The sequence below is a fragment of the Cygnus atratus genome, chromosome 19 (assembly GCF_013377495.2).
Source record: "Cygnus atratus isolate AKBS03 ecotype Queensland, Australia chromosome 19, CAtr_DNAZoo_HiC_assembly, whole genome shotgun sequence".
NCBI lineage: Eukaryota > Metazoa > Chordata > Aves > Anseriformes > Anatidae > Cygnus > Cygnus atratus.
In genome coordinates, this window is record NC_066380.1 from 4472103 (window position 1) to 4495743 (window position 23641).

The window sequence follows — 23641 nt, forward strand, 5'->3', positions numbered from 1 at the left end:
AGGGACAGGATTTTTTTTTTCTCATTTTGAAAATAGTATTGGATGAAAAATTTTATGCATGTGCTAAATAGCATTTATTATTTTAACATTCTAACCTGCCACCTTTGCTCCACTGCTTTTATCAATTATTTTCTTATTATTCTCTGTTCAGTAGGTTTGGAAGGAATTCTAACCGTTTTGATTATGGTTTTTTGAAGGTTCAATTAGTACGCTCTTTGGATGAAGCAAGGAGGAAGTCTGGGGGTTCTATAAAGAGCAAAAGCGTCTCTCTGGTTAGGGATTCAGAAACTTCTGATGCAGGGCCGTTACCGTGTAACCAGCAGAAGGGGGCTGGAGGAATGCCCTACAAAGACTTCACAGAAAAGCCATCGCCATGCAGGTATAGAACAGAAGCAGACACACCTGACTGTGTGACTGTAGGCATGAAGTTTTAAGATTCGTCCTGGGAACTAGATGCTTCCTAATTCTTGGTCACAGCACTAACTGCTTATAATATCTTTTCTCCTTTTGCCAGTTGTAAAATGAATTTTCTGAGATGCTGCCTGTTAAAATGCAAATTAGCACGCTAATATTTGTAATGGCCTACATATTGTATGGCTTTTCTTTTTAAAAGCTATTTTACAGGTTTTTTGTTCAAATCAATCTAGATATAAGCCCATATATATTATTATGCTGTATATCTGATACAGCCAATTACATATTATTGAACTCTATTTTTAAGCTATGTTAATGGCTTACATGATTACACTGTAAAGATTATGTAATGATATTCTTACTGTTAAGTAGATTCTTTTCCTGTATGTTTGAATAGTTTTCCTAAATTTAGTTGGCCTGAATCGCACTTTAGTGGAATTCCTACTGCCATTTAATAATGCTCTGCTCTGAGCTGCATTTATAAGCAAAAAAATGAATTAGTGCCTCCTTCCTTTTCACCCTAACTCTTCTGCTGAATAATGACACCTTTATTCCCACTTCTGTCAAGAGGCGCAGTGCCCTAACCGATAGGAAGATCAGTGGGAAGATAAAGTCTGTTTCTACATTTCTTGCTGTTTCTTACATAACAGTTTGTATATATTATACCTTTTAGAGATAACATATATGTCTTTGTAGTTTACAAATCTACCATTTATTGCTTTTATGCCAACATATGAGACCTGATGTTGTGATGAACCGAGGATTAATGATTACTTGGTCCAAATCATTTGAGAAGCAGCAACATTAATTCTTCGAACCGTGTTCTTCAAAGTTTGAATGGAGCATTTAGGAATGTTACATTAAGATAATGGAATAGAATATTATACGAATTGCAAATCTGTACTCTTACTTAGTACAACTCCAAGTTTTATTCTCTGTTTCAGGGAAGCTACGACATTTCAAAAGGCTTGGAAAAGTGAAGATGTAACTGCAGCTGAGGAAGTCAGAGCCCTACCTGATTTTGTTGGTAAAATTTATTTTCCTTAATGTCAGATATTTTAATTTGCATTTTTAGGAGCCACTATTCGTATAGTGATTTGAGCTGAATAAGGTAAAAAATCAATCTCAGAAATGACCTGACATCTTTTCAATGATTTGTATGTAATTTTGAAGACAGAGTCTACTCACAGAAGAAAAAAAATAAGTGAAACTGTCAATCAATCACAGTTATGTTTAGAAGGTACATTGTAGTTATGATATAAGCAGATTTATTTCTTGGCAATTGCAAATTTTTGCATCATACCTGAACTTGGTTCATAGCTTCCATGCTTTTACCCTTCTGAAACCCACAAATCAATAAAGTCAAAGGAAACTTAGGAATATGCTATATTACTTTTAACCTAGATTTGCATAGATTTCCCTTCCTATGAAGAGCTTTCAGACATGGTAATTGCTGCACAAACTGTAGAGGTCAAAGTGTTGATTTAGTGATTTATTGTGTATGCATTGAGTTTTTTGCAGCAACAGCTTTCAACTTCATCTTCGTAATTTCTTTCTTGACAGTTCCCGAGGAAACCAGGAGCAATATCTTGGAACTCCTGTCAGAACGCAGGAAAGGCCGTCATGATGAAGCAGTAACCTTAATGTATCATGAGCTTGCTTGCATTGCCAGGGTAAGACGAGATTTTGCGATCCAGACTGTCTAGAATACTATACTAAAGTCCAGGGGTAATGTTCAAAAGATGAGACTGACTTCCTTACTTTTTTAGGAAATAGAACCCATGATTTTGGAGCCCGGAAAATTGTTTTTGACAAAACTGAGGGAATCTGATAGAAAAATTGAAATTCTGTTTACAAAGATGGAGCTTGATGCTACTGTGGAAGGCTTCCCGATTGAAGTAAGGCAGCTCTTGCCATTATCTCATCTTCAGTTAATTATACCTGTTGTCTGCTGTCTGCATGGTCAGTGTAACACGCCTTCCTATGTCTTGCTGTAGTTTTAAGAAAAGAAAGCATTTTTTCACATTTAGTTTTTCAGTGAGATTGAGAGTAAATCCTTCTTGCAGGGTTTGGAGGAACTGTGGATTACCATTCAGCAGGAATCCTTGGCCAGAAAGAAGTGCGTAAGGGAATTGGATGAAACCCTAAAAAAGGTTGAATGGAGTCGAACTGACAAAGTGAGGTGTAGTTTTAATAGCTGTGAACTAAGCATAAGATTATTATTTGTTTATAATACTGGACACAAAGCGAAGAGTAGCTTATTTCCACAGGAGTCAAGGATGTCTGCCAGGTTCTGATGTATCCGTGATTACTGCCTTTTTAACAATATATCATTCTCTCAATATTCAGGAAAAAATCATTCTTTTCCAGTTACAAAGTGTTTTTCTTCCACAAATACCTGCAGTAAAGATGCAAGGAATGTCTGAGTTGCTTTTGTGCTTCTGCAGGGTTATTTAGGTTGAATTGTCATCAGGCTTAATGTTATTTTGCTGGGATTCTATTCTGAAGGCGAGAATGTGCACGTGCCTTAGTTAATTTTAGTTTGGGTAAGCTGGGTTTCAGTAACAGAGATGATAGAGTTAGGTAAGCTTCAGCCTAAGCAATAAAAGTAACTGGACGTTACAGTACACATCTGGATACATTAATGGCTAGTCCATAAGAAAGTCCTTACTGCTTTGTCCTTGTAGGCAAACAAAAGTTGTCTGCTCTACCTTTGTCAGTTTGTCCTCTCTTCTAATGTAGATATGTTGAATAGGTCCAACAGTAACGTTTGTGTTTGATTAGCTGTGAAAAATACTGGAGATGATCAGGTTTCATAAATTTCTTGTCTGCTTAAAATAAGCATTGGTGAATTCACTACAGATTTCAGAAGGGAAGTCGTTTTATTTATTTGTTTCGAATTCAGTTTGCAGCCTATCTGCAGAGCTCTCAAGAATCAGAGATAATAGAGAAATCAGTCAAGTAGTAAAAAAAAAAAAATGTATTTTTAAAAATTATTTTTATGAATCAGTGTCTAATAAATTAAAATCAATGTTAATATTCACTTCTCAAAATATCAGCCAATTGAAGTTATTTCCAGGAAAAAAATTTCACTGGTATAATTGAAATGTCAGTTCCCTAAGGTAAGCAATTACAGACTGTGTGTGTGTTCTTTATTCTTTTATTGTGCAGATAACAGATGTACTAAGGAAGTACACTGTGATGCTGGAGGAAATTTCCTTCTTCTTATCAGCTGATATTTACAGGTTCATGAACAATGAGGCCATGGTAAGTCTTTTTACATTGAGAGTCAGTTTTACCTGTAAGAAGACAGCAATCTGAAATATACCTGAGAGTCCTTTTATTTCCTCATTTTCAAACTGAAATTCATCATTTCTACCAATCAATTACTGCCTTATAGGAGAGTGTTTTCTATTTTGCAGGGTATTCTTTGTCATTTGTATTTTTTTCCTTAGTTTGACATTGAGCTGGCAATTTTTTTCCTGTCACATGCTGCTTTTTAATTTTTTTTTTTAATACACAGCTGATTAACAGAGCACTGTTGGCTAACCAGAGGGCAATTTCCAAGCTGTTCTTTAATCTAATGAAATCAGAGATGAAAAGGGAATTATCACTTCGATTGAAATGGCAAGACAGAGTCAAGAACTGGAAGCTCACACAAAAGAACTATATAGTTCAGAGTTTCAGGTATGAAATTTTACAACAGATTATATTTTTTAGTATAAACAACACAAAATGGGTAGTGTTCATTTGTGTTTTCTATAAAAAGTAGTATTTTACTATTTTTCTCTTATAAAAAATAAAAAGAAGTTAGTTTTTTTTTTTTTTTTTAATTTTTCCAAACAGATACTTACTTAACTGTGTTCTTCCACCCTACAGAGAATTTATGGTAAATGAAGAAATACAGAATCCCCCAGCTGTGAAAACAGAAATGGAAACTATGATAAATGGACAGATTTTACTTAATGAAAAGAGACTGGAAATTCTGCAGCACCTTGTGTATGACAGAAGAGAGTACAGTAACAAAGAAAAGTAGAGTTCTTGGTAGAGTTAATAAGGGAGCTCCACTACAGAATGAACTTTGCTCCATTTTAGTGCACAATTGTACAACACAGCAGTAAGGCAGGGCCTAAACTTCTGTAAAGCTCTTTTTAATGGAAAAAAAATGTATGTTTGGTTTCCAGTGCACCTGTTACAATAATAGAGGGCTATCAAGGGCTTGAAATGCAGAAACACAAGTAAACCTTACTGACACTTGAAACCTAGTAGAAAGTGACAAAGAAGGATGGGTGGATACGTAAAAAGTGGTGGCATTGTCACATAATTTCTCAGTGAGAGTTTAGATTGTACAATTATGAAGAAAGGAGCGTTGAAAGAAATCTCACACTGCTACTTTTGAATTCTATCTATTCTGACAAAAATAAGATGGTTTGGGTGCAACACATTGCAATATTACTATTTTCAAACAGTTTTTCTATTATAATGTATGTAGCAACTAGGTACATCCAGTTCCTTGTCAGTAAACAGTGGTCTTGAAAACCAGTAGCCATCTTGTTTTATTTTCATTGCTGATATGGCTGCAAAGGAAATAGAGTAGTCTGGTTACTCTGATTCATAGTTTTAACTGACTAGATTATATTTGAAGAGATCTGATTCTTGTTTCCTCTTTCAATAGCGATTTGTTGCCTCCAGCGTGCACACAAGCTGAAGTTAATGAATGGTACAATTCTTTGGTGAATTTAAACAAAAGTATGGGTAAGTTGGGAAATCACAAATCACAAAAACAGTCTGGAATTCAAGCAGTTCTTTCTTTTTTCTCCAACAGTAATGAGTCAGACTGGTGGTTTGAAAGTATCTTTGGAATATTTTTTGTTCCCTGTTTGCCCATGTACCTAAGTTGCTTTGAGCTAGCAATATGACCCCAGTAAGATGTCTGTTGCATTGCCTCCCTTTTGCCACCACACGCATGTTTGCTTGGCAAGGTCTCGTAGGAATTGACTTGGTTAGAATAAATCTGTGGAAAAAAAGGAGGTTATTCTAGTCCAGATCAGTACTCAGTCATGGAAAAATACTTCTTATCTCTTGTAGAATAAAAGGTGAAGTATATGAGATTACTCCTTTGTCTTGTAGTATGCCTTCCCTCTGTGTCTACCTTCTGCTTCGCCAGAGCACGTGCCCTCTTAATGTTTGTAATCTGTATTGTAGCAAAGATGTCGGTAGTGGCTATAAATAACTCACTGATTTTAAGCATAATGATAAAAAGATTTGTAGAAATAATGTCTCATTTTACTGACTGATAATATCATACCAGTCTGAAGACACTACTGGGGCACACTGGCTGTGCTGAGGCTCAGCACAGGTCCTCCTTCATGTTTCCATTTCACACTGCACTGAGAAATAATGACATTTTTACAGTGGTTTCTTTTCCATATCCTTCAGATGCCCACAATAGGCAGTGTATGATGAAAATTCGTACCCAGCATGAGACAGTCCAGCAAAAATGTTTGGCAGAAGTGCAGTTATACAAGGTCGGTATCACAGCTTTGTGAATTCTTGGAAGGATTCTTGGTAATAGTATACAATGTGTTGTTGCAGTACTATGGGCTTGAGGATCCAGCAAATGTTGAGATAAGTTAAATTAGTTCTACCCTCTAGAAAACCTATTGTCCGTTTTGTTTCACAGTAGCTTGTGGTATTTGTACTGGACATGTGTAAAAGCAATAACAACTGCCAGTAATGAAAGAAATGCTGTCCCTCGTTTAGGCAGAGGACTCAGGGTCAGAACCCTCACCCTTTTCCTGAATCTGTCTTAACTTGGAAGAAATTTCTCCTCTCTGCTAAGTTTATCTTTGTCCAAATAAAATGGTACTGCTTACTACCAGAATATGATATCTGAGGGTTGAATCTTTCTCTGTGAAACATTTTGTGAAACCTGGTTAGTGAAGCTACCTGAGGTACAAACAATTTTAGTACGCATTCATTTTCTAAAGCTGATTTAATAAAGTACAATAGGGAACCATCAACCTGCTAACAAGATGAATATAGCAACTCCTCAGATTACACGTGGATAGTATAGGTTCAACTTAAAGTAACGTTATTGGATGCTATTTCTGGAGCTATCTATTCACAAGAAATGAAGAAATACTAAGTTTAACCATACTCTCTAAAAGTCACACAATATTTTATGTTAGATTATATGCATGTCAATAGCTTAACTTTTTTCTCATTCAGAATAAACTGTTGAATCTGAATGTTTGCACACAAAAGGAGGCTGAAGAAACTGTGAATTCTGACTTACTTCAGTGGACTGAGAAACTACAACGTCAGTTTGAAGAAGAACTGAAGAATATGGATGTATGTTTATTACGTCTATTTTTATTGCTGTTTGGGAATATTCTGTTCTTCATGTGCTACTGCCTGAAATGCTATGTGCATCTTAGGCTATTGATGTCATACTAGAAAGAGGTCTGTAGTGTGATTGAATACCTATCCCATACATAAAACAAGTTTGATGTGATTCAAGAAGAGTTCGTAAGTGCAACTTCCAGCAAACAGTTTAACAGTAACCAGTTCACTTAAATCTTTTTTTTTTTTTTTTTTTAAGGGAGAGTTTGAGGAGCTGGCTAAACAGAATGAGCAGAACTGTAGAGACCTGTACAGCTATTTTCAAGAGGCCAGTAGTCTCTGGGATGTCCATCAACTCAAACTGTCCAAGCAGGAAGGTGAACTTCAGAAGAAACTAGATGAATGCAGACAGAAACAGAATAAATTAATACAGGTATAAACATAAAATAAGAATGTAGTATGATTTAAGGAAAGGACTTCTTAATGCAGAGAAGCCTTTGGAATTCAAAACACCTGGTATAAAAACATAATCATTAATATTTATGCTGGATTTTCTACGTTAGTTTAATTCTGTCCAGTACATTTTTGGATACATGGTTGAAATTAATTATTTGAATCCTAAATAGTTATGAAGCTTTTTAATAATTACTGAATCATTTCTACTGTGTTCTTTTTATGTGGTCTTAGATGATGGAAAATAATCTGGATATAATTCTGGATAAAATGAGAACAGCGAGCTCTGAAAAAAAGCTGAAGAAATCTTTGGAGAATGCCCTTTCTTCTTTGGATGACATTAGAGCTAGGTATGAATTTTGTAGTGCAAACTTAGCAAGTAAAGCGTATTTGAAATTTGGTTGTATTTAGGTCATATTCATGCTCTAGTGTGAAGGAAAACACTGCTCCTTACTTCTTGTAAGGATGTAAAATAAAATAATTTCTATATTGAACAAGGTTAAGGCAAACAATAACTACACTTTAGAAGCAGGAGTAAGGAAAACCCAACAAATACTGATCCTGTTTTAAAAATATGCTGGATCAGTATTGGTATGTAGTATACCATGTCATTCATGCCAATATGATCATTATTCATTCAGAAGGTAGAAGCAGTAGTTCAGATTCTTGAATTGTGGGGATCACAAAGTTAATCCGTGCCATCAGCTGTGCTTTGGGCTCACAGATTTGACCTCTTTCAAAAGGTAAGGAATAGAAGTTACTAATAATTCTCAGCCGAAGTCTTTTGGTAATCTTTATGTTATGTTTCTTGAATGGTTTCCCATCCAAAATGAAGGTTCTGAAAGACTTTATTGTAAATATTTCTTAACTTTTGCTCATTTATGTATTTATAATGAACTAATCCCTACTAACAAGCCAGGTTGTGATTGTGTTCAGGCTGAATAAATACGGTAGAATAGTTTATCCTAGCCTGAAGGATCGATCATATCAATTAAAAAGTTAGATTTGGATTTAAAGACATAGTAGTCATATTTCATTTTATTTCTATACATGCTCAAGTGTATTAAACAATGACTTTGAATTTCACAGGTATGAGACATTCAACAAAGTTCTGGTGGATAATGTAACAGCTTACCCAGAAGCTATTTTGCAGGAATTGATTTCTTACAGTGTATCTGTCAGCAAATATTTTAATGTAAAAGAAATATTCAAACAGGTAAAAAGAAGACAAACTTCTTTTGGTTTAAAATCTTCCAAGTGTATTAATTTTTCACTATGGGGAAATTTTACATCAGCTTTAAAATATGTGTTACATAAACTGAAACATTGCTTTGGCCATAGGACCAAACTGCTTTTATATCAATGAAATAGATATATTTTGAGAAGGAATCTGAATTCCTTGCAAGCAAGCAAATCCTTAATTTTTTTCTTTTATTGTTCTCGTTGCTTTTAGAACTTGGAAGGAAAGATAGACTCCACGTTTCAAGGTCAAGGTAATTCCTCGATGGTACAAATAACTCTTTTTTTGGGTTGTTTTTAATCTGTGTTTCTTTGGATTATGACCAGTAAAACTTTGCTTTAACTGGAAATAATTAGCTGAGGTTCTGGAAGCTGAAAGTCTGGTGGAGCAACAAGCTGAGAGTATTGTGCAAGAAAATGAAGAAAATCAGAAGATGGATAGCTCTCAACGACAAAATGAAGAAACAAACATAGCTGAGAACGAGATCTTTGCATGGGAAACTAAAGAAACAGAGAAACAAGAAGATGGGGAGAGTATTTTTCAAGAGAGTGATGAAACTGATGATACAGAACAGGGGGTGATCTTTTCACAGGTAAGGGAACAAGAAAATGAGTACTTTTGAAAGTGATGGAAGTTTTGCACAACATCATGGCAAATAAGAAGTTGTCTAGTTGCTGAGGGAAAAAAAATAAAGTAGAATAGGTTTAGTTTGTACACAGAGCACCCATTAGTCTTTATTGTTTTCATTTATTTCTGGACCATCAGGATTTTAGATCCTACTAATGGGTCTATAAAACAGTTCACAAACATTCCTTATACACCACTTTTATCCTTTAAAAAAAAAAAAATTAACCACATGTTCAGCAGCTTTAGTATATGTGTCTATCTTTGTATCTAAGTATTAGTTCTTCAGGTCTCTAGTTACATGAATGCAATTTATTACCATAACAGAAACCTTTTAAAATACTGATGATTCTGCCTATTGAGACTTGCAAAAATATTCTCTGTATGAGTTTGTCCACATTTGGAAACAACATTGTTTCTAGTGTCTTTAGGAATCTTACATTAGCTTGAACACTGTGATTATGCACTTATTTTAAAATAGTTGTTTTAGAGGTAACAGTTGATGATTCCCAGTTGTTTCCTAGGGTGTGTTCAAGAGCAGCGAGGTGAAAATCTCTGAAATTGCTACTGAGACTTTTTCCACTTCTAGTGGAAACATTTACACAGTTCTTGCAGCTGAAGAAGCAGAAAAGACTGACATCCGAGAGATTTATTTTATGAAGTATGAGGAAAAAGAATCACTTCCTGTGTACCTGGAACATGTACTTATCAAAGAAACCATACTTGTAGAGCTGAAGAAACGGTTAGTACAAAACTCGTGTATGTTCTTTCTTTCCCTTTAGGTAGTAAACAAATTTCAGCTGTTTGGAAGAAATGTTAGACTAAACATGCAAAAATTATCTAAATATTTTCATGTCATTCTTTTTTTAACTGATTAAAAATAAAAGACACTTTTGACAATGCTCTTTATACATTGCTCTTAGATATACTGTACAAGTATTTACCTCTTACAGAACATTCCTATTGTACAGAAATTTATTTAGTGAGTAAACATGGTACAGAAAGGCAGGTAATTTGCCCCAACTCCCTACAGAGCCATGAAGTTCAAATATCTGGCACTCAGTGGTATGATTCCAGCTCAAAAACCCTCCCGTTCTTTTGTCCTAGTTCTTCATTTTTATTTTTTTATCTCAGCCTTCATTAATGTAGAATAGGAATAGAACTTCAAAAAACATTACAAGATTTCTGACTCAGTCATATTAATATTATTTACAGTTTCTGTTGACAAAATGAGTAGTACCAGTATTGTGCAAATAGTAACGAAACCATATCTTCCTGTAGCTGGAAGTTAAATTCTTAGAGTTCATATATTTAATGCATTTTTGTTTATTACTCACTGTTCTTCACTGTAACATATATTTTTTAATCATAGGATTCGCTGCTGCTTTTTTGAACACTTGGAGAAATGGTTTGCAGAGTCCCTATCCAACTCCTGTGCTACTGTAGCTGCCAAGAAAGAGGAGCTGAATTCAGAACTTCAGCAGCATCTTCTCTTGCATCAGCAAAGGCAGGAGAATATAGAGACAAATATCTACAATGTTAGAGCTGGTACCTACTTTTTTACTCTGAGCACTACCTGCCTTCATTCAGAGATGATCATAAGTGGACAAAAATCTGTTTCAGTGTTAGGTGTCTGTAGTAGATGACAATAGGAAACAACTGAGTTTGTACTAATTCTCGGTATAATGTTACTCATTTTTTTAAAAAGATGTTTCTTATCTATAGCTCATGCATATTTGTGCAATTGTGCTATTGTAAATATTCAGCAATAGCTTGATCAATGAATTGATTGTAGTTGTAGAACATTGTTTACATTGTCAATACTTGTGACTGCTCGTTCATTTCATTTAGCAGGTGTTTACACTGTACCAAAAAAAAGAAAAAAAAGTGTTACAGAAAACAAATGAAATGCTGAGGGTGGGCTTCTGAATACAGGAGAGGAAAGAATTACCGGTGTGAAATATTGCTGAGCAGGCACAGATTGGCCCCTAATGAGAAATCTGTCTTGTATGAGGATCTGGGGGGAGAATTGATTTAAGGCAGGTTTGTTGGTCTTTAGTATATAAACTATGAAAAATCCTGGCTGTTTTTTTGAGGTTGATTTGCTCACTCTTGGTTTACTCAAATATTTTTCCAGAAGGGAGACCAAAAGTGATTTTTTTTTCCCACAAAAATAGTAAGAACAGCAATTTCTATTAAAACCAAACAAACCACCCTTTGCCTTTACTTTCGTTACAAGACTGAAAATGGAAAGATAAAGGAGATGTCAGCAGTGACCAAAAGTAAAGGAAGAAGACAAGAGCTTAGAGCAAACAAAAGGCATTTGTGATTTGAATTGAATTGATTAGGAGCTGCCAGGGACATAAGTCAAAAACAGGAGAAAAGTCAAAGAAACAGAATCTGGTCTATTTTACTAGTATTTTTAAGCTGCTTTGAGATCTGGTTCATTTTATTTTACTGCTGCTTCTGATAATAGTGGTTGTGGTACGCCATAGTAAACAGGGAATAATGACCATATTGTAAAATTTCTTTCCTTATCAGCGGAACTATTACTTCATGAAAAGCGTCTAGAGTGCCACTGTGAAGGTGTGCTGGAAGCTCTGAACAAGGAGAGAGCTGAATTCCTCAAACTTTGCGATCAGCAAAATGACATCATCAAAAACTTAAATTCTCAGATCCATGACATGGAATCAGTCTTCCTCAGTGCTCCTATGACTGAGAAGTAAGTGTGCCTCAGGTCTTGCTGGCTGTGAATTTTCCAGAGTTAAACACTCCTGATTGCTCTCTGGGATGTTCCCGGTTCCTGGCTTGTGTTCTGAGTCTCTCTTATCTGTGTGATTATTACTCTTCAGCCTCGTGAAACTTTATAAAAATGAAAATAATTTCTGTTTTCTTTCTCTATGAAGAAATTAAAATCGCTGCTGAATGTATGACAATTTTCAAATATTTTCAAGGTGATGGCAGTCTTAAAGTAGAAAATATTTGATCTATTTAGATTTTATCTGTTTTATTGAACTTGTACAGTAATAGTAATTGACTAATTGGTTTTGAAGGGCAGTCTTCAGCTGCTTGCTGTTGTCTGCATGTTCATCAAAACAATCAGCGTTCAGTGAGTTATTTTCAGAATACTAAAATATTCCCGAGTTCTCAGATTTGATTGATGTCTTTGTAACCAGCAGCTTCTGAACCATAACGTGCACTCCTTTTTCAATGCATTTTCCCTTTCTTTTATTACTGGCTGTTAGGTTAGTTTCTTTCAGCAACAGTCTGCACTCAGAGCTCCTTAATCATCTGGAAGTCATCCAGGTTTCCCTGAGGAGTTATCGGAACTATTTGGAGGAAGCTTTAGGAAAATTAAGAGATTCAAATGTGGATTTTCTCAAAGCTTGCAGGTATAGAGATTTCTCTGGAGGAATGTTTATAAATAGTCATCTATTTCTGGGTATTAGCATTTGTTATATAGGCAGAACAGTAAAATTAATGTTTTTGTTACTCATCTGTTTTGCTATATGTTTGTACAAAAAAAAAAACTTAATTGTTAAGCCACATGTTAAGCCACTGTTTTCATCACATTTGTTTCGATATCTAAGTACTGCTCAGCTAAAATACTCGTTAAGTAAAGGAAGACTCATAGTCATTTTTTTTGACTTTGCTGGTTGCTTTCAGATTATTTTGCGAAGGAGGTAATTTTTCTTCTGAGGAGGTACAGTCTTTCAGCAAGCATCTTCAGAAAGAAAGTAAGCGTATTAACTCATTTGAAAGGTTAATCATGGCTGATATGGAGAAAATGGAATCGAGCTGCTTGGAGCAGGTGCGTGCAGAGCTTCACTCTTTCAAGTTATGGATTATATTGGCATATTTAATGTGATTTATGATCTGCCTGCTCCCAGACTGGAACTATAAATACTGTTCTAGTTAAATCTGTGACAATTACATGACGGAAAAAATAAGTAGAAATGGTAAGTTCTATTACTTACATTGAAAAAAGTGAAAACAAATTATCCCATCTCTTGTTTCTGACATTTTTTAAGGCTACTGAACTTATCAACCAGGCTGAAACGAAGTTCCGTTATCTCTTTACAAATCGAGTCTTTATGGAGAAGATCAAGCAGCTTCTGACAAATCTACAGCTGCAAATCAAATCAGAGGTACAACCTGAAACATCACAGCTTTGTTCAAATGAAATTTATTTGTTCGTCTTTTATTACATTTAGGAGATTTTTGGCTGAGTTCAGAGTGGACTTATGTAACTTTTTGTGTCAATTCAAATCCATTTTCTGTCGTTATCATCCTAAACTATGGCTTTACTACAGCTGCAGCTACACTAGCACATTGTGGTCTTGCAGCACATTGAGCATGTATATTTGAATAGACCAGCATTTTTGTGTGGTGCAGTAAAGGACATGAAGTGTTGTTTTTGTGAATTATTGTTTTCAGCTCCTCCTCTGAGTACTAGTGACTGAGTGTTTTTACTAACAAGTCTAGTGGTTTCAAAGTGGAGGCTCTGAAATTCCCCTGAATGGGATTTTATGTCACCAATGTGTTTCTGGTTTTAGGTAGCAAATTCCAATTTGCAGGCAGTGACATTAAAATCCTACCTGGAGAAACTCCATCAGAAGATAGATATTTGTGCTCACTCTACTGCAGATAAAGAAGTAAGTTCTAAACAGCATGAAATAGTATTAATTTGATTCACCATGCATTTTTATATATTTTTGGAAGTACTCACCAGAGACCATGTAGTCAAATTGACATGATGTGTTATAATCACAGAACAACTTTGTGACTATCTCCAAACCCCAAATGGTAAAAATGGTACAGAGTCAGAAGTATGTAGAGTTATATACATGCGTGTGTATTTTAAAAAGTGTTTGTGTGTATACATGTATATAAAATTTAAATCAAAGATAAAATACAATGGCACAGAATTTATGTACCACCTTTTGGTAGCTAACCAAAAACTTTTATAATAGTAGCCGGTCACCTGCATTTAGCAGGCAGTCTTCCTATATGATACTTTAAATAAGCAACTATATTCTTGAGGCAGACTTATGTTTGTACGCATCGGGGGGGCTGTGAGGAAAAGAGTACTTTACCGTAGAATTTTTGCTCAGGGAGGTCCTGTACTTACTTTCCTGCTTGCAAAACAAAAGCCTCAGTTTCTATACGCTCTCATTGCTTCCACATATGCAGAAACAAATTGGTGACAGAACAGATTCAAATGAACTTGTATGCGACTGAGTCAGCATATCTCAAATCTCAGATTTAGTAAATACCACCTGTATTAACATATCTTTCAGGCTTTGGCTTCTGAAGAGTTGTGTGACTTTACCAAAGTACTGTTGAAGGAACTGAAAAAGAGGAGCCAGTATCTCAATTGCCTGCTAGTCGATACAAGAAGGCCGTATGATAATGTAGGATAGTATTTTCAGTTCTCTACATTTTATTTAACTTTGAGTGATTTTTAATCTGTATATGTTTTAAAGGCTTTTCAGAATCTGTGCTTTGAATTTTCAAATGAAGAAAAGTATAACATTATGTCAGGATGTCTGAGACACAGTAACCTTAGGTCAGTCCTTCTACAGAGCTGATTGGATCAGTCACCACCACTGAGATTACTAAACGTCAAAAACAGCAAAAACAAAGAGTTGGTCAGTCCTTTGCAAGAGTTTATTTTCAAGGTGTAGCACTTTTCATAGCTACATATTTCATGGGTCCAAAAGAAAAAAATTCAAATGTGTCCTAAAAATTTTGATGGAATAGGATGTTTCTGTATCGAATGTTTTTGCTTCTAAATGTCACAGAGTTGCGTAGCTGTAATATTTCTTCTAAAATTATTTTGCCTGTTGAGCAAAATAGTGTCTGTTTGCAGGATCTGCTTTCGTAACCAGCAACTACATGTAATGCTAATACTACTTGCCTGCTACAATCAATAGGCTTTCATTTTCTGCCCATTTCAGGAGCACTTTACCCCTCCTGCAGCAGAGGTTACATTACAAGGTCCAATTGCTGTTGCCATTCGAACAGAGTGTCTCAGAGATGAGAAAATATTGACGATGATGGGGCTGGATCCTGTCAAGTTTCCTTTGTTAAATCCAAGCAGAATGGGAAAGTCTGCAGTTGATGATTTAGCAGTAAGCGTTATCCAAAATTTACTGGAGTGAGTATTTATTTGCCTAATTATATTTTCCTAAATTCCAGTTAAGCAATTAGTTACCCCATGAAGGTACTTATATTTGCACCGTTGGTTGTAAATGTAATCCTAGCAGTTGAATATTATCTCTGAAATTTAGCTGCACTTATTACCTGGTGGGAGTAGAGAACTTGTAGCAGGGTATTCAAAAGCCACTTAGCTCTTCGTTTAGTTTCAGAATTAAGTCATCCTGGAGAAAATCTTCAGACCGAAATCAGGACAGAAATATTTTCTCACATTCATTAGGACCAGGTATGCTAGCAGTTCTTTTAATTTATTTACATTAATCTAAACTGTAGTTTCTAACATGTTACTGAGCGGGTCCAGCTTGTTCCAGGCCACTGGCTTACATGCTAGCTGTGGGAGGACTGTGCATCCTAACTTTCATCTTGGCTGTTTTTACTTTGCAATAAGATGATGATTTTTGGATCTTAACCAATGAAAGCTGCAGAAAGAGATAGTGGTTTTTTTTCTTTCTTTTTTTTTTTTTAATGAAGTAGCAAAGTACCCGTATTTGTTATAGCAAAAGTAAAAAGGCAGAGAAAAGAATTAGATGTCATGAAAATATGTAGGGGATCAGGAGTCCTTTCTGTCATATATTATCATTGACTTAAAGATGGGTGCAGAGGTAACCCCAATTGCTCCTGTCCTAACGTTCCCGTTTCTTCATCTCTCTTCCCCAGAGCTTGATTCCACCAGCTACTTCCAAAAATACTTTCCCTTCTGCATTCCAAAATTGCCCTCACAGCCAAGACTATGGATGTAGCCCACTCATTTTCCTTTTTATTCCTTGAATTAGTCTTGTTTTAAGTCCCATCCCACCTACCACATATTTTATATCACAGTTGTATTGCTCATGCCTCAAAGGACAGTCTTTTATCACTGTTACAGCTGCTAGGGTACTTCAGTTTTGTCTGTAAGAAATGATTGTTCCTACAGTTGTCCTCTTAATGTTGTGAGGAAGCATTTTAAATGAGAATGCAAACTGCATATCTGTGTAAGAAAGACTTCAGTTGTCATTTATACAACATTCTTCATCTTTTTTTATTAAATATAAAGCAATTCTTCCCACACCGAAGAATTCTCACTTAAATGTACCTGATGGAGGTCCTCAGAACTCTGCTACTTACAGGTATGCAGCTCGTGTCCCCAAGAAGTCATCTGTTAGCAAAAGGATGCCAAGAGGAAGGTGAGATGTGAAAAGAAATTTCACTTAAAATTACTCCTGTGCAGAAATTTACCTGAACTTTGTATGCTGCCTGTTCTTTGAGAAATTCTTAATGCTTATTTGTATTGGCCTTCTTTCCACTTGTGATTATAATTTGGAATCTCTTCCCTACTTATGTCCTCGTGATCAGCTCTGCATTTTATTTCAGACTTCGGATGGAAAAACATTTTTCTCCTGTTTCATTGGCTGTTGATTTGTATTGTGAATTTGTTAAAATATAGACTTTTAAATGAATATGGCTTAATTTGGGGGTCCAGTGTCTAAATAGTATATCTTCAGCTTGGTCCACAGATCGATGAAATGAGCCAGTGTAATAGTGAAAACAACAGAAAGCTTCTGAAAAGCCACTGAGGAGCGAATCATGTTTTTCTTTCATCAAAAAATATTTTCATGTAATACTAGTTTTGGAGTTACATTTTCTCACATTTTTCTTCTATTTCTTATCCATCACATGACTGACTCAAAAAATTGTAGAGAGAAGCAAATGACTTGTGGATAGTTTCAAATTAATTTTTTGCCTTCTTAGCATACAGAAATACACTAGACCAGTTCTCAATGATAAGAGATACCAAATATTTGGAGAGAAGCCTCCTGAATCTGAGTAAGTCAAGTATATCTTCAGAAAGAAATTCATCACTTGTGCTGGGGAGAGGGGGGAACCAACCAACCCTACCTATCTCTGCCCTTGACAGGGGAGGGGGTGGAACTAGATGATCTTTAAGGTTCCTTCCAACCCAAATGATTCTATGATTCAGAGTATTTGTTTGCGTATGCCCCAAAAAATGTACTAAAATGCACCTGAACAAAAGATTCGAAAAACTGTAAATATTGCCAATGTGATCTTTATACACTATGATTGTCTTTTTTTATTATTACTTTTTTATTTTCAGTACTTTTAAGGGGATTATTATGAATATTCTCTGGACAGGTAATAACAACTTGCTCTGTCTTGCTGAGGTAAGAAAAAAAAACAATATTCTTCAGTCATTTTTGCTGTTGTAGATCTACTGTGTCAGATAAATAACTTATAACTATATTATGATGTTTGGATGGCCATCCAAAAACTTTACTTTCTTCACCAGTGCATTTAATTTTTAAATAGTGTTTGACACGGAGTGTTTTTAATTACAGGGTTCTTTATAAACATCAACTAAGCATTCCAGAATCTGGGGCAGTGTAATACACAGGGACAAGCAGAAACACCCATATCTAGTTGCATAGAAGAACAATTGCAAAGGCAAGACAATTCCAATATTATTCATTCTAATGGCATCAAGAGAAAGTATCAGACTGAAACATGAAGCTGTGACACATACCCACCTTTCAATAGATTTTCCAAATAGCCATAAGTATACTGAAGCATCATTAAAAGTATCTATAATCAGAACATTCCTTATTAGGACTTGCTAGATTATAATGCCATCTTAATAACTAATATTTGAATACGTATACCCAAGTTAAGAGCAGTACAGTAGTAAGAGGACTGATATCTTTTCAGAATTGGCAATTAAGCTGCACTGCAGTCTCAAAAACCCTACCCATTCAAAGAGCAGATAGGCAAGAAAACTAAAGCTCCTGATACAGTGCAGGCAAAGGAAGGCAACTGATCTCAAGAAGCTGGTTGACAGCCTTATATATCCCTGCTACTGTTATATGTGTAGGTGTGATTTATTTGAATGTGTTATCAACCCCTTTTCTGTTTTACCTTTACCTCCTGAAAGGAGTTCTACCGAAAAGAGAAGCATCAAATGACAATGCCTGAAGATCTTCCAGAGACATTTGAACGCTGTGCAGAAATGTTCAGACAGAAACTATTGTCATACCAAAGTCAGACAGATGATTACTACAACTCCTGTCTTAAAGGTAAATTAATTCAGTTAAGACTTAATTTCACTGAAAATTGCAATGAATCAAGAATTATGTAGCCCAGTGGAAAAACTCCTGTTAAATTCCAGTAAAATACTGGAAATTGGGCCAGTAACCTCTTTAATATATTATTGACTACAAGGAGTGTGGCAAAAGAGCCCTGGACTAAGTTGAAAGATCTATACAGGGTAACATCTTTTGGCAAGTGTGTTTCTGTAATCATGGGACCTAGAAAAAGGGCTGTTAGGGGCAGAAAGAGAAAATTCCAACTTGTTTGATCCTGGCAGTATACATTCAACTTGGCTGGGTTTTCTTTTCTTACAATGACTGCTTCTGTGTTGCATAAACACCCCTACCTTTTCCAAAAAGAATTTCAGGATCAGTTGAAGTTGTTTGAAGAGGAACTCCCTTACGTCTCTCAGTTGGCGGTTGATAGTCTTTTAAAAGAACATGAGCAGAAGCTCAGCAATTCCACTGGTAACATTCAGCACCTCTTCAATAAGCAACTAGAAGAGTGGGAGTGCATGAAGGTACGTATCCTGGACATACTGGAATGCTTCCAGTGTAAACAATGCTAAACGCATCAGAATTATAAAATTTCATTTTATTACTCTCACTGTTTGCTTTATCACTCACTGCTGACCTCATCACAGATTTTGTTTCTGTGTTTGCAGTTAGTCTGCAGCTCTACTGTAAACTTTGTATTTCTAGTAACTCAGTCCTTTCTCTGACTGCTTCCAACGTTAGGCTTCCTCTCTGTAATCTTTTACAACTCTGTGGTTTCACTCTTAGGTCTTAAATTTTTTAAGAGCTGGTAACGTTGTGGTATGGCTATACAGTTCGTACAGTATAGGCACTGATGCCTATCTCATTTGTAGGTACTATTGCATATGGACAATGAAATATCATTATTGTATTTTTTAAAAAGGTATATTTTGTTCAGTAATATCAGCTCTGATAACAGAATCATAATGGAGAGCATGCAGAAAACGTTACAAAGTTAGTATTTTCAGATTTTGTCCTTCTGAGTATTAAGTTAAATTCAGAAAAAAAATACAGATATCAAGTTATAAAAATTTCATGTTCACCTCTTGGTAAAGGCATTACTAATTGTGATGACTTGAAAATGATAAACAAGGTGAGATCAGGCCCTGTTCTTCAACGGATAGACAATTTGTTATATACTGTACTGCAAGGTTTATTTAGTCAGCCTAGGAATAGACCAAATTTTCTTTCTTTCTGAATGTTGTGACATAAAATGCTTGATTTTACTACTTTTTCATTATGACTCAATTGCACGTTCATTATAGAAAGCATTCTTATGTGTTTACTTAAAGGTGGTGCACAAGAATCAATTATGTCCCTCCCTGGGGCATCCAGACAACTTACTTCAGCTGGAAGTTTTGTGCCAAGAGGAATCAAAAAGGCAAAAAGACCAAGCTGATGCTATTCATCTCAACACAGAGATGCTTAGGGTAACTATAAAGCCATGGCTTAATATGAGCTTGATAGATGTTGCATTTGGAAAGAACAGATTTTGGATAGGTTTTTTCTCTGCATCAAAAGTAAACTGAAAAATGTTTTCAGTTTTAGTGTTCACACGGTATCTTTAAGTTATGTGTCAGCAGCACATGTATATTAAACATAGTTCAATGTATGCATAAATGCATATGTGCATGTACAAGCACATCGATTTGTTGTGGATCTAACTGATCTTTTGTATCACTCATAGAACATACTGAGCAAGTGATGACCTCTTTTACTGGTAGAGTTGTTGGATATGAGTCTACATTTAGCATAACAGTGACATCCTCTGGTTAGTTATTTCACTTGCAGAAGACAGATGCCTGGAAGGTTTTTTTCTGTGTGCGTTTCATTAGCATAAGTAATTGGCATTTCTCCATATAAGATGAAGAACTCGAATAAGCAAAACTTTACAGGAGAGACTCAAGAATCAAAACACTCCTGCTCCACACACATTTCCTGCTCCATCATCTAGGGTTATTGAAAGTCAGTTTTCCAGCAGTAAAGCTCTTTAAGTTCTCTCAGGCCACCTACTGAAAATTCTATACTGTCTGCAGATTTTTATTTTTTTTTTTAATTCCTAAGTAATACTTCCTCCTCTTAGCTCTGAAACACACACAGAAACAAACATAACCTTTTTCAGAATAATATCTGGTGAAAGCACTTCTGCTCAAAGTACCTGAATTCCAAAATGGCCTTTGCTCAGGCAGGAGGGTGCATTTACAGATTGCTGTTTCTATCAGGTTTAAATGCTCAACCCAAATATACAATTACAGGACAACTATACCCAGAACTCTATAACTTTTTATACATTATCTTAGGTAATCAAGTAATGTTGAGAACACTGCAGAAAAACACTTTTAGATCCTTTTATGTGCAATTGAGAGCCTTATGTCTGTGATCTGCAGCTGTTGCAAAGCATCAAGGTTGGAGAGTTGTGTAGTTCTTCTGGAGCTAAACTAAATGGAGATGAGATCAAATTATCAAAGGAATTCCTCTCACTTGTATCCAATGTCCCAACAGGACTGTGCTATTGAGTGTGCTCAGAACTTTGTTTCTGCACTAGCTGCCTTCACAGAAAAGCTGCTTCTGGAATTGGATGAAAGTATCACGACTGATGACATACAAGTACCGAGTAAGTAAAGATGAAATTGCTTGTTGAAAGTACTACTCCATTCTCAAAGACTGCAGAAGACTTTCCCTAGAAAGAGGAGACTTTTGTATTCTATAGTTCTTTCAATGGAAAAATTTGCATGAACGCAAATGCAAAGCTATTTCTTGAAAGTGACGAGCATCTAGCTGTATATAAATACTTCAAAACAATATTATGACTGCCCATGTTTTGTTGCTGCTGAGTGTATCTTATATTATCTCTCAGATAGTGAAACACCAAGGGAAAAGACATCCATGTTAATCCGTCGTAAAGAAGCTGGACTTCCTCTAGAAATCTGCAAAGCTGAACAGTTAATTGAACGTGGGAGCAGGTAATATTTGAAGATGCTGAACAGTGTTGTATTCAATTTTTCTTCCCTAAACTGACATCAGACACTGTCCTTGTAAGTCTTTTGCTCCGCTTGTTAAAACTGCTGAATAATATGCTTGTCTTTAGCGAGGTCATTTAGCCAGTAATGGGGCAGGTTGGATGGGTAATGATTTTAAAGAAAGAATAGCAATCGATCCAGATTAATGTGAATTATGTATTATATTGTAAAGCAATTTAATATAAATTTTATTGCTGTGTCACTTTGCTTACCACTATTTACCACTTGACCATTTTCAAACTTGTGGAATATACTGTGTATTTTCACTCAGAAGACATGGATTCTATTTACTGTGCAGAGCTTTGGAGGCTTTAAAAGAAAAAAGTTGTACTAAAAAAAATCTTTAACATTTAAAATATGTTGTATGAACTAATATGATCTGCTCTCTTCTAACGTTCTCTCTCATGGGTTTTTATTTTGGTTTGATCTGTTTTTTTTAAGGACTTGGCCAGGAATACCCATGACCACTCTTACAGACAATTCAGACTATATTATCTGCAAAGAAACTGCATCAGTTACAACAGCGAAGACTACGCTGGGTCACATAGCAGCAGTAGAAGCAAGAGATGCTGTATATAAGGTTGGTCTGTGGGAAAGGACTGTTATGAAGTGCAGGGTAGGGGGGAGGCTGTTACTGTTGTGGGTTTGTTTGTTTTAAGATTAAAATTATAGCTAGGTATGTTTTTAATACACGTAACAGTTTCAGACATTAAAGTCATATTCACCATGTGTAGAAATCCACTCTGTTGTCCGTTTCTTTGTGATGTCAAAAAGCAGACAGTTGGTTTTTCAGGGAGCCCTCTCGTTCAGATACATTACATTGAGGAATTGTTTTAGCAGAGAAGCATGGATAGTGTCAGAAATTTAATGTATTTCACCAGCATCACAATTCAGAAAGTAGTTACTGTCACCATATCTACACAATGCCATTTCAATACAGCTGAGACTCTGATTTGCACTGGCTCTAGCTTGTGAAACAGTAGTATCCAGCAATTAGGGGAGTATTCTTATGATAAATCATTTTGGAATAAATTACTGGTGTTTACACATCTGTCCTGGAATTAATCTTATTCCTAGTGAAGAGAATTCATTTTAAAAACATATATTTTTAATAGGGAAACATAAAATACACAGTCAACAAGCGAACACCATTAAAACTATACGTTTGCATGAGTGTTTTATGTATATAGTTATGGGTTACAGTACACTTCTGAAGTGAAGGTAGAGTACTGATTGTGTGCATATAGTAAATACATGCCACAGTAATGTTTTCCTGAATGTGTAGTGCAGACTCTGTAATAAAGGTACTTTGAGTTTCTTGTGGTAGTTCACAAGTTTTTGTTTAGGTAAAGTACCTTTTTATCAGCTTTGTAATAATTCAGTTCATAATGATGACTTAGAAAGTCCTAGGAAGAGTCAGAGTACATTCTTTTTGAGATGCGTGCCTCTTCCTCTCTCTTCTCTAAAGAAGGTACCTCTTTAATCATAGGAGCCTAATGAGATGAAGATCTTGCATTTTATAAAAATTTAAATATTGTAGATAGTGGAATTTCAGAAGTATTTAAAATGAACACAGAAGAAGGCAATGAATAAGTCATTGTTCATATATTTCTATTGTCTAAGGCAGAAAATAAATGTCCTGCATGCAATCATCTGATATTGAATAGGACTTGGAATTAGGCAAAGTAAAATTATGTCTTATTACTACTAATTTTTTCTTTTGTTGTTGTTATTTCTACAGAAATACATACGTAAACTTGAGCAGCACTTTGCCCAGATCAAGAAAGAAAGTACATCTCAGCTGGTGACAGTTCAGCATTGGGAAAACTGGTGGAAACAGTCCATCCAGAAGATTAAGCAGTTCTATATGTGATCAGTCAAATCGTGTTAATGTTCTTATTCGACAAATAAAAGTACTCTTTAACAGAGAAAAAGTTATCATACTGTATCTTTGCTGGAGTAACTGAGGAATGTAAGTTGCTTTCTGAATGGTGAATTACATTATTATCGTTATTCAAGCTCTCCCTATTCTCTTTTTAACTTGTTTTTTGTTTACTAATTTTCTGTTATTGAAGAATACTGCTCTAAACAGATCAAAGTTGTATGTACTTACAGCTGCATTTTACTGTAGTCCTGCAACAGTGTTTCTGGCACGTACGCTTATGTTCAAAGTCATTGTTGGTGTAAACAGACAAGTTTGTTCTAACGTCAGT

The 23641-nt window shown here is 35.5% G+C and overlaps 1 protein-coding gene across 1 annotated transcript; it reads left to right on the top strand.

Moving 5' to 3' along the window:
- Window positions 1-203: 203 nt before the first annotated feature.
- On the top strand, window positions 204-23606 carry CCDC180 (coiled-coil domain containing 180). The gene is made up of 36 exons (XM_035555241.1): window positions 204-379; window positions 1359-1441; window positions 1978-2087; window positions 2184-2312; window positions 2481-2591; window positions 3586-3681; window positions 3938-4101; window positions 4294-4413; window positions 5090-5169; window positions 5854-5942; window positions 6646-6768; window positions 7019-7192; window positions 7447-7562; window positions 8302-8428; window positions 8666-8705; window positions 8809-9044; window positions 9601-9818; window positions 10449-10624; window positions 11618-11798; window positions 12322-12468; window positions 12743-12887; window positions 13108-13224; window positions 13633-13731; window positions 14377-14490; window positions 15037-15236; window positions 15442-15521; window positions 16329-16458; window positions 17024-17098; window positions 17388-17454; window positions 18219-18360; window positions 18733-18893; window positions 19701-19838; window positions 20911-21022; window positions 21266-21371; window positions 21870-22008; window positions 23170-23606. Exons 1-36 carry the CDS (start codon window positions 339-341, stop codon window positions 23299-23301), a joined length of 4518 nt encoding a protein of 1505 aa, XP_035411134.1. The 5' UTR covers window positions 204-338; the 3' UTR covers window positions 23302-23606.
- Window positions 23607-23641: the final 35 nt, after the last annotated feature.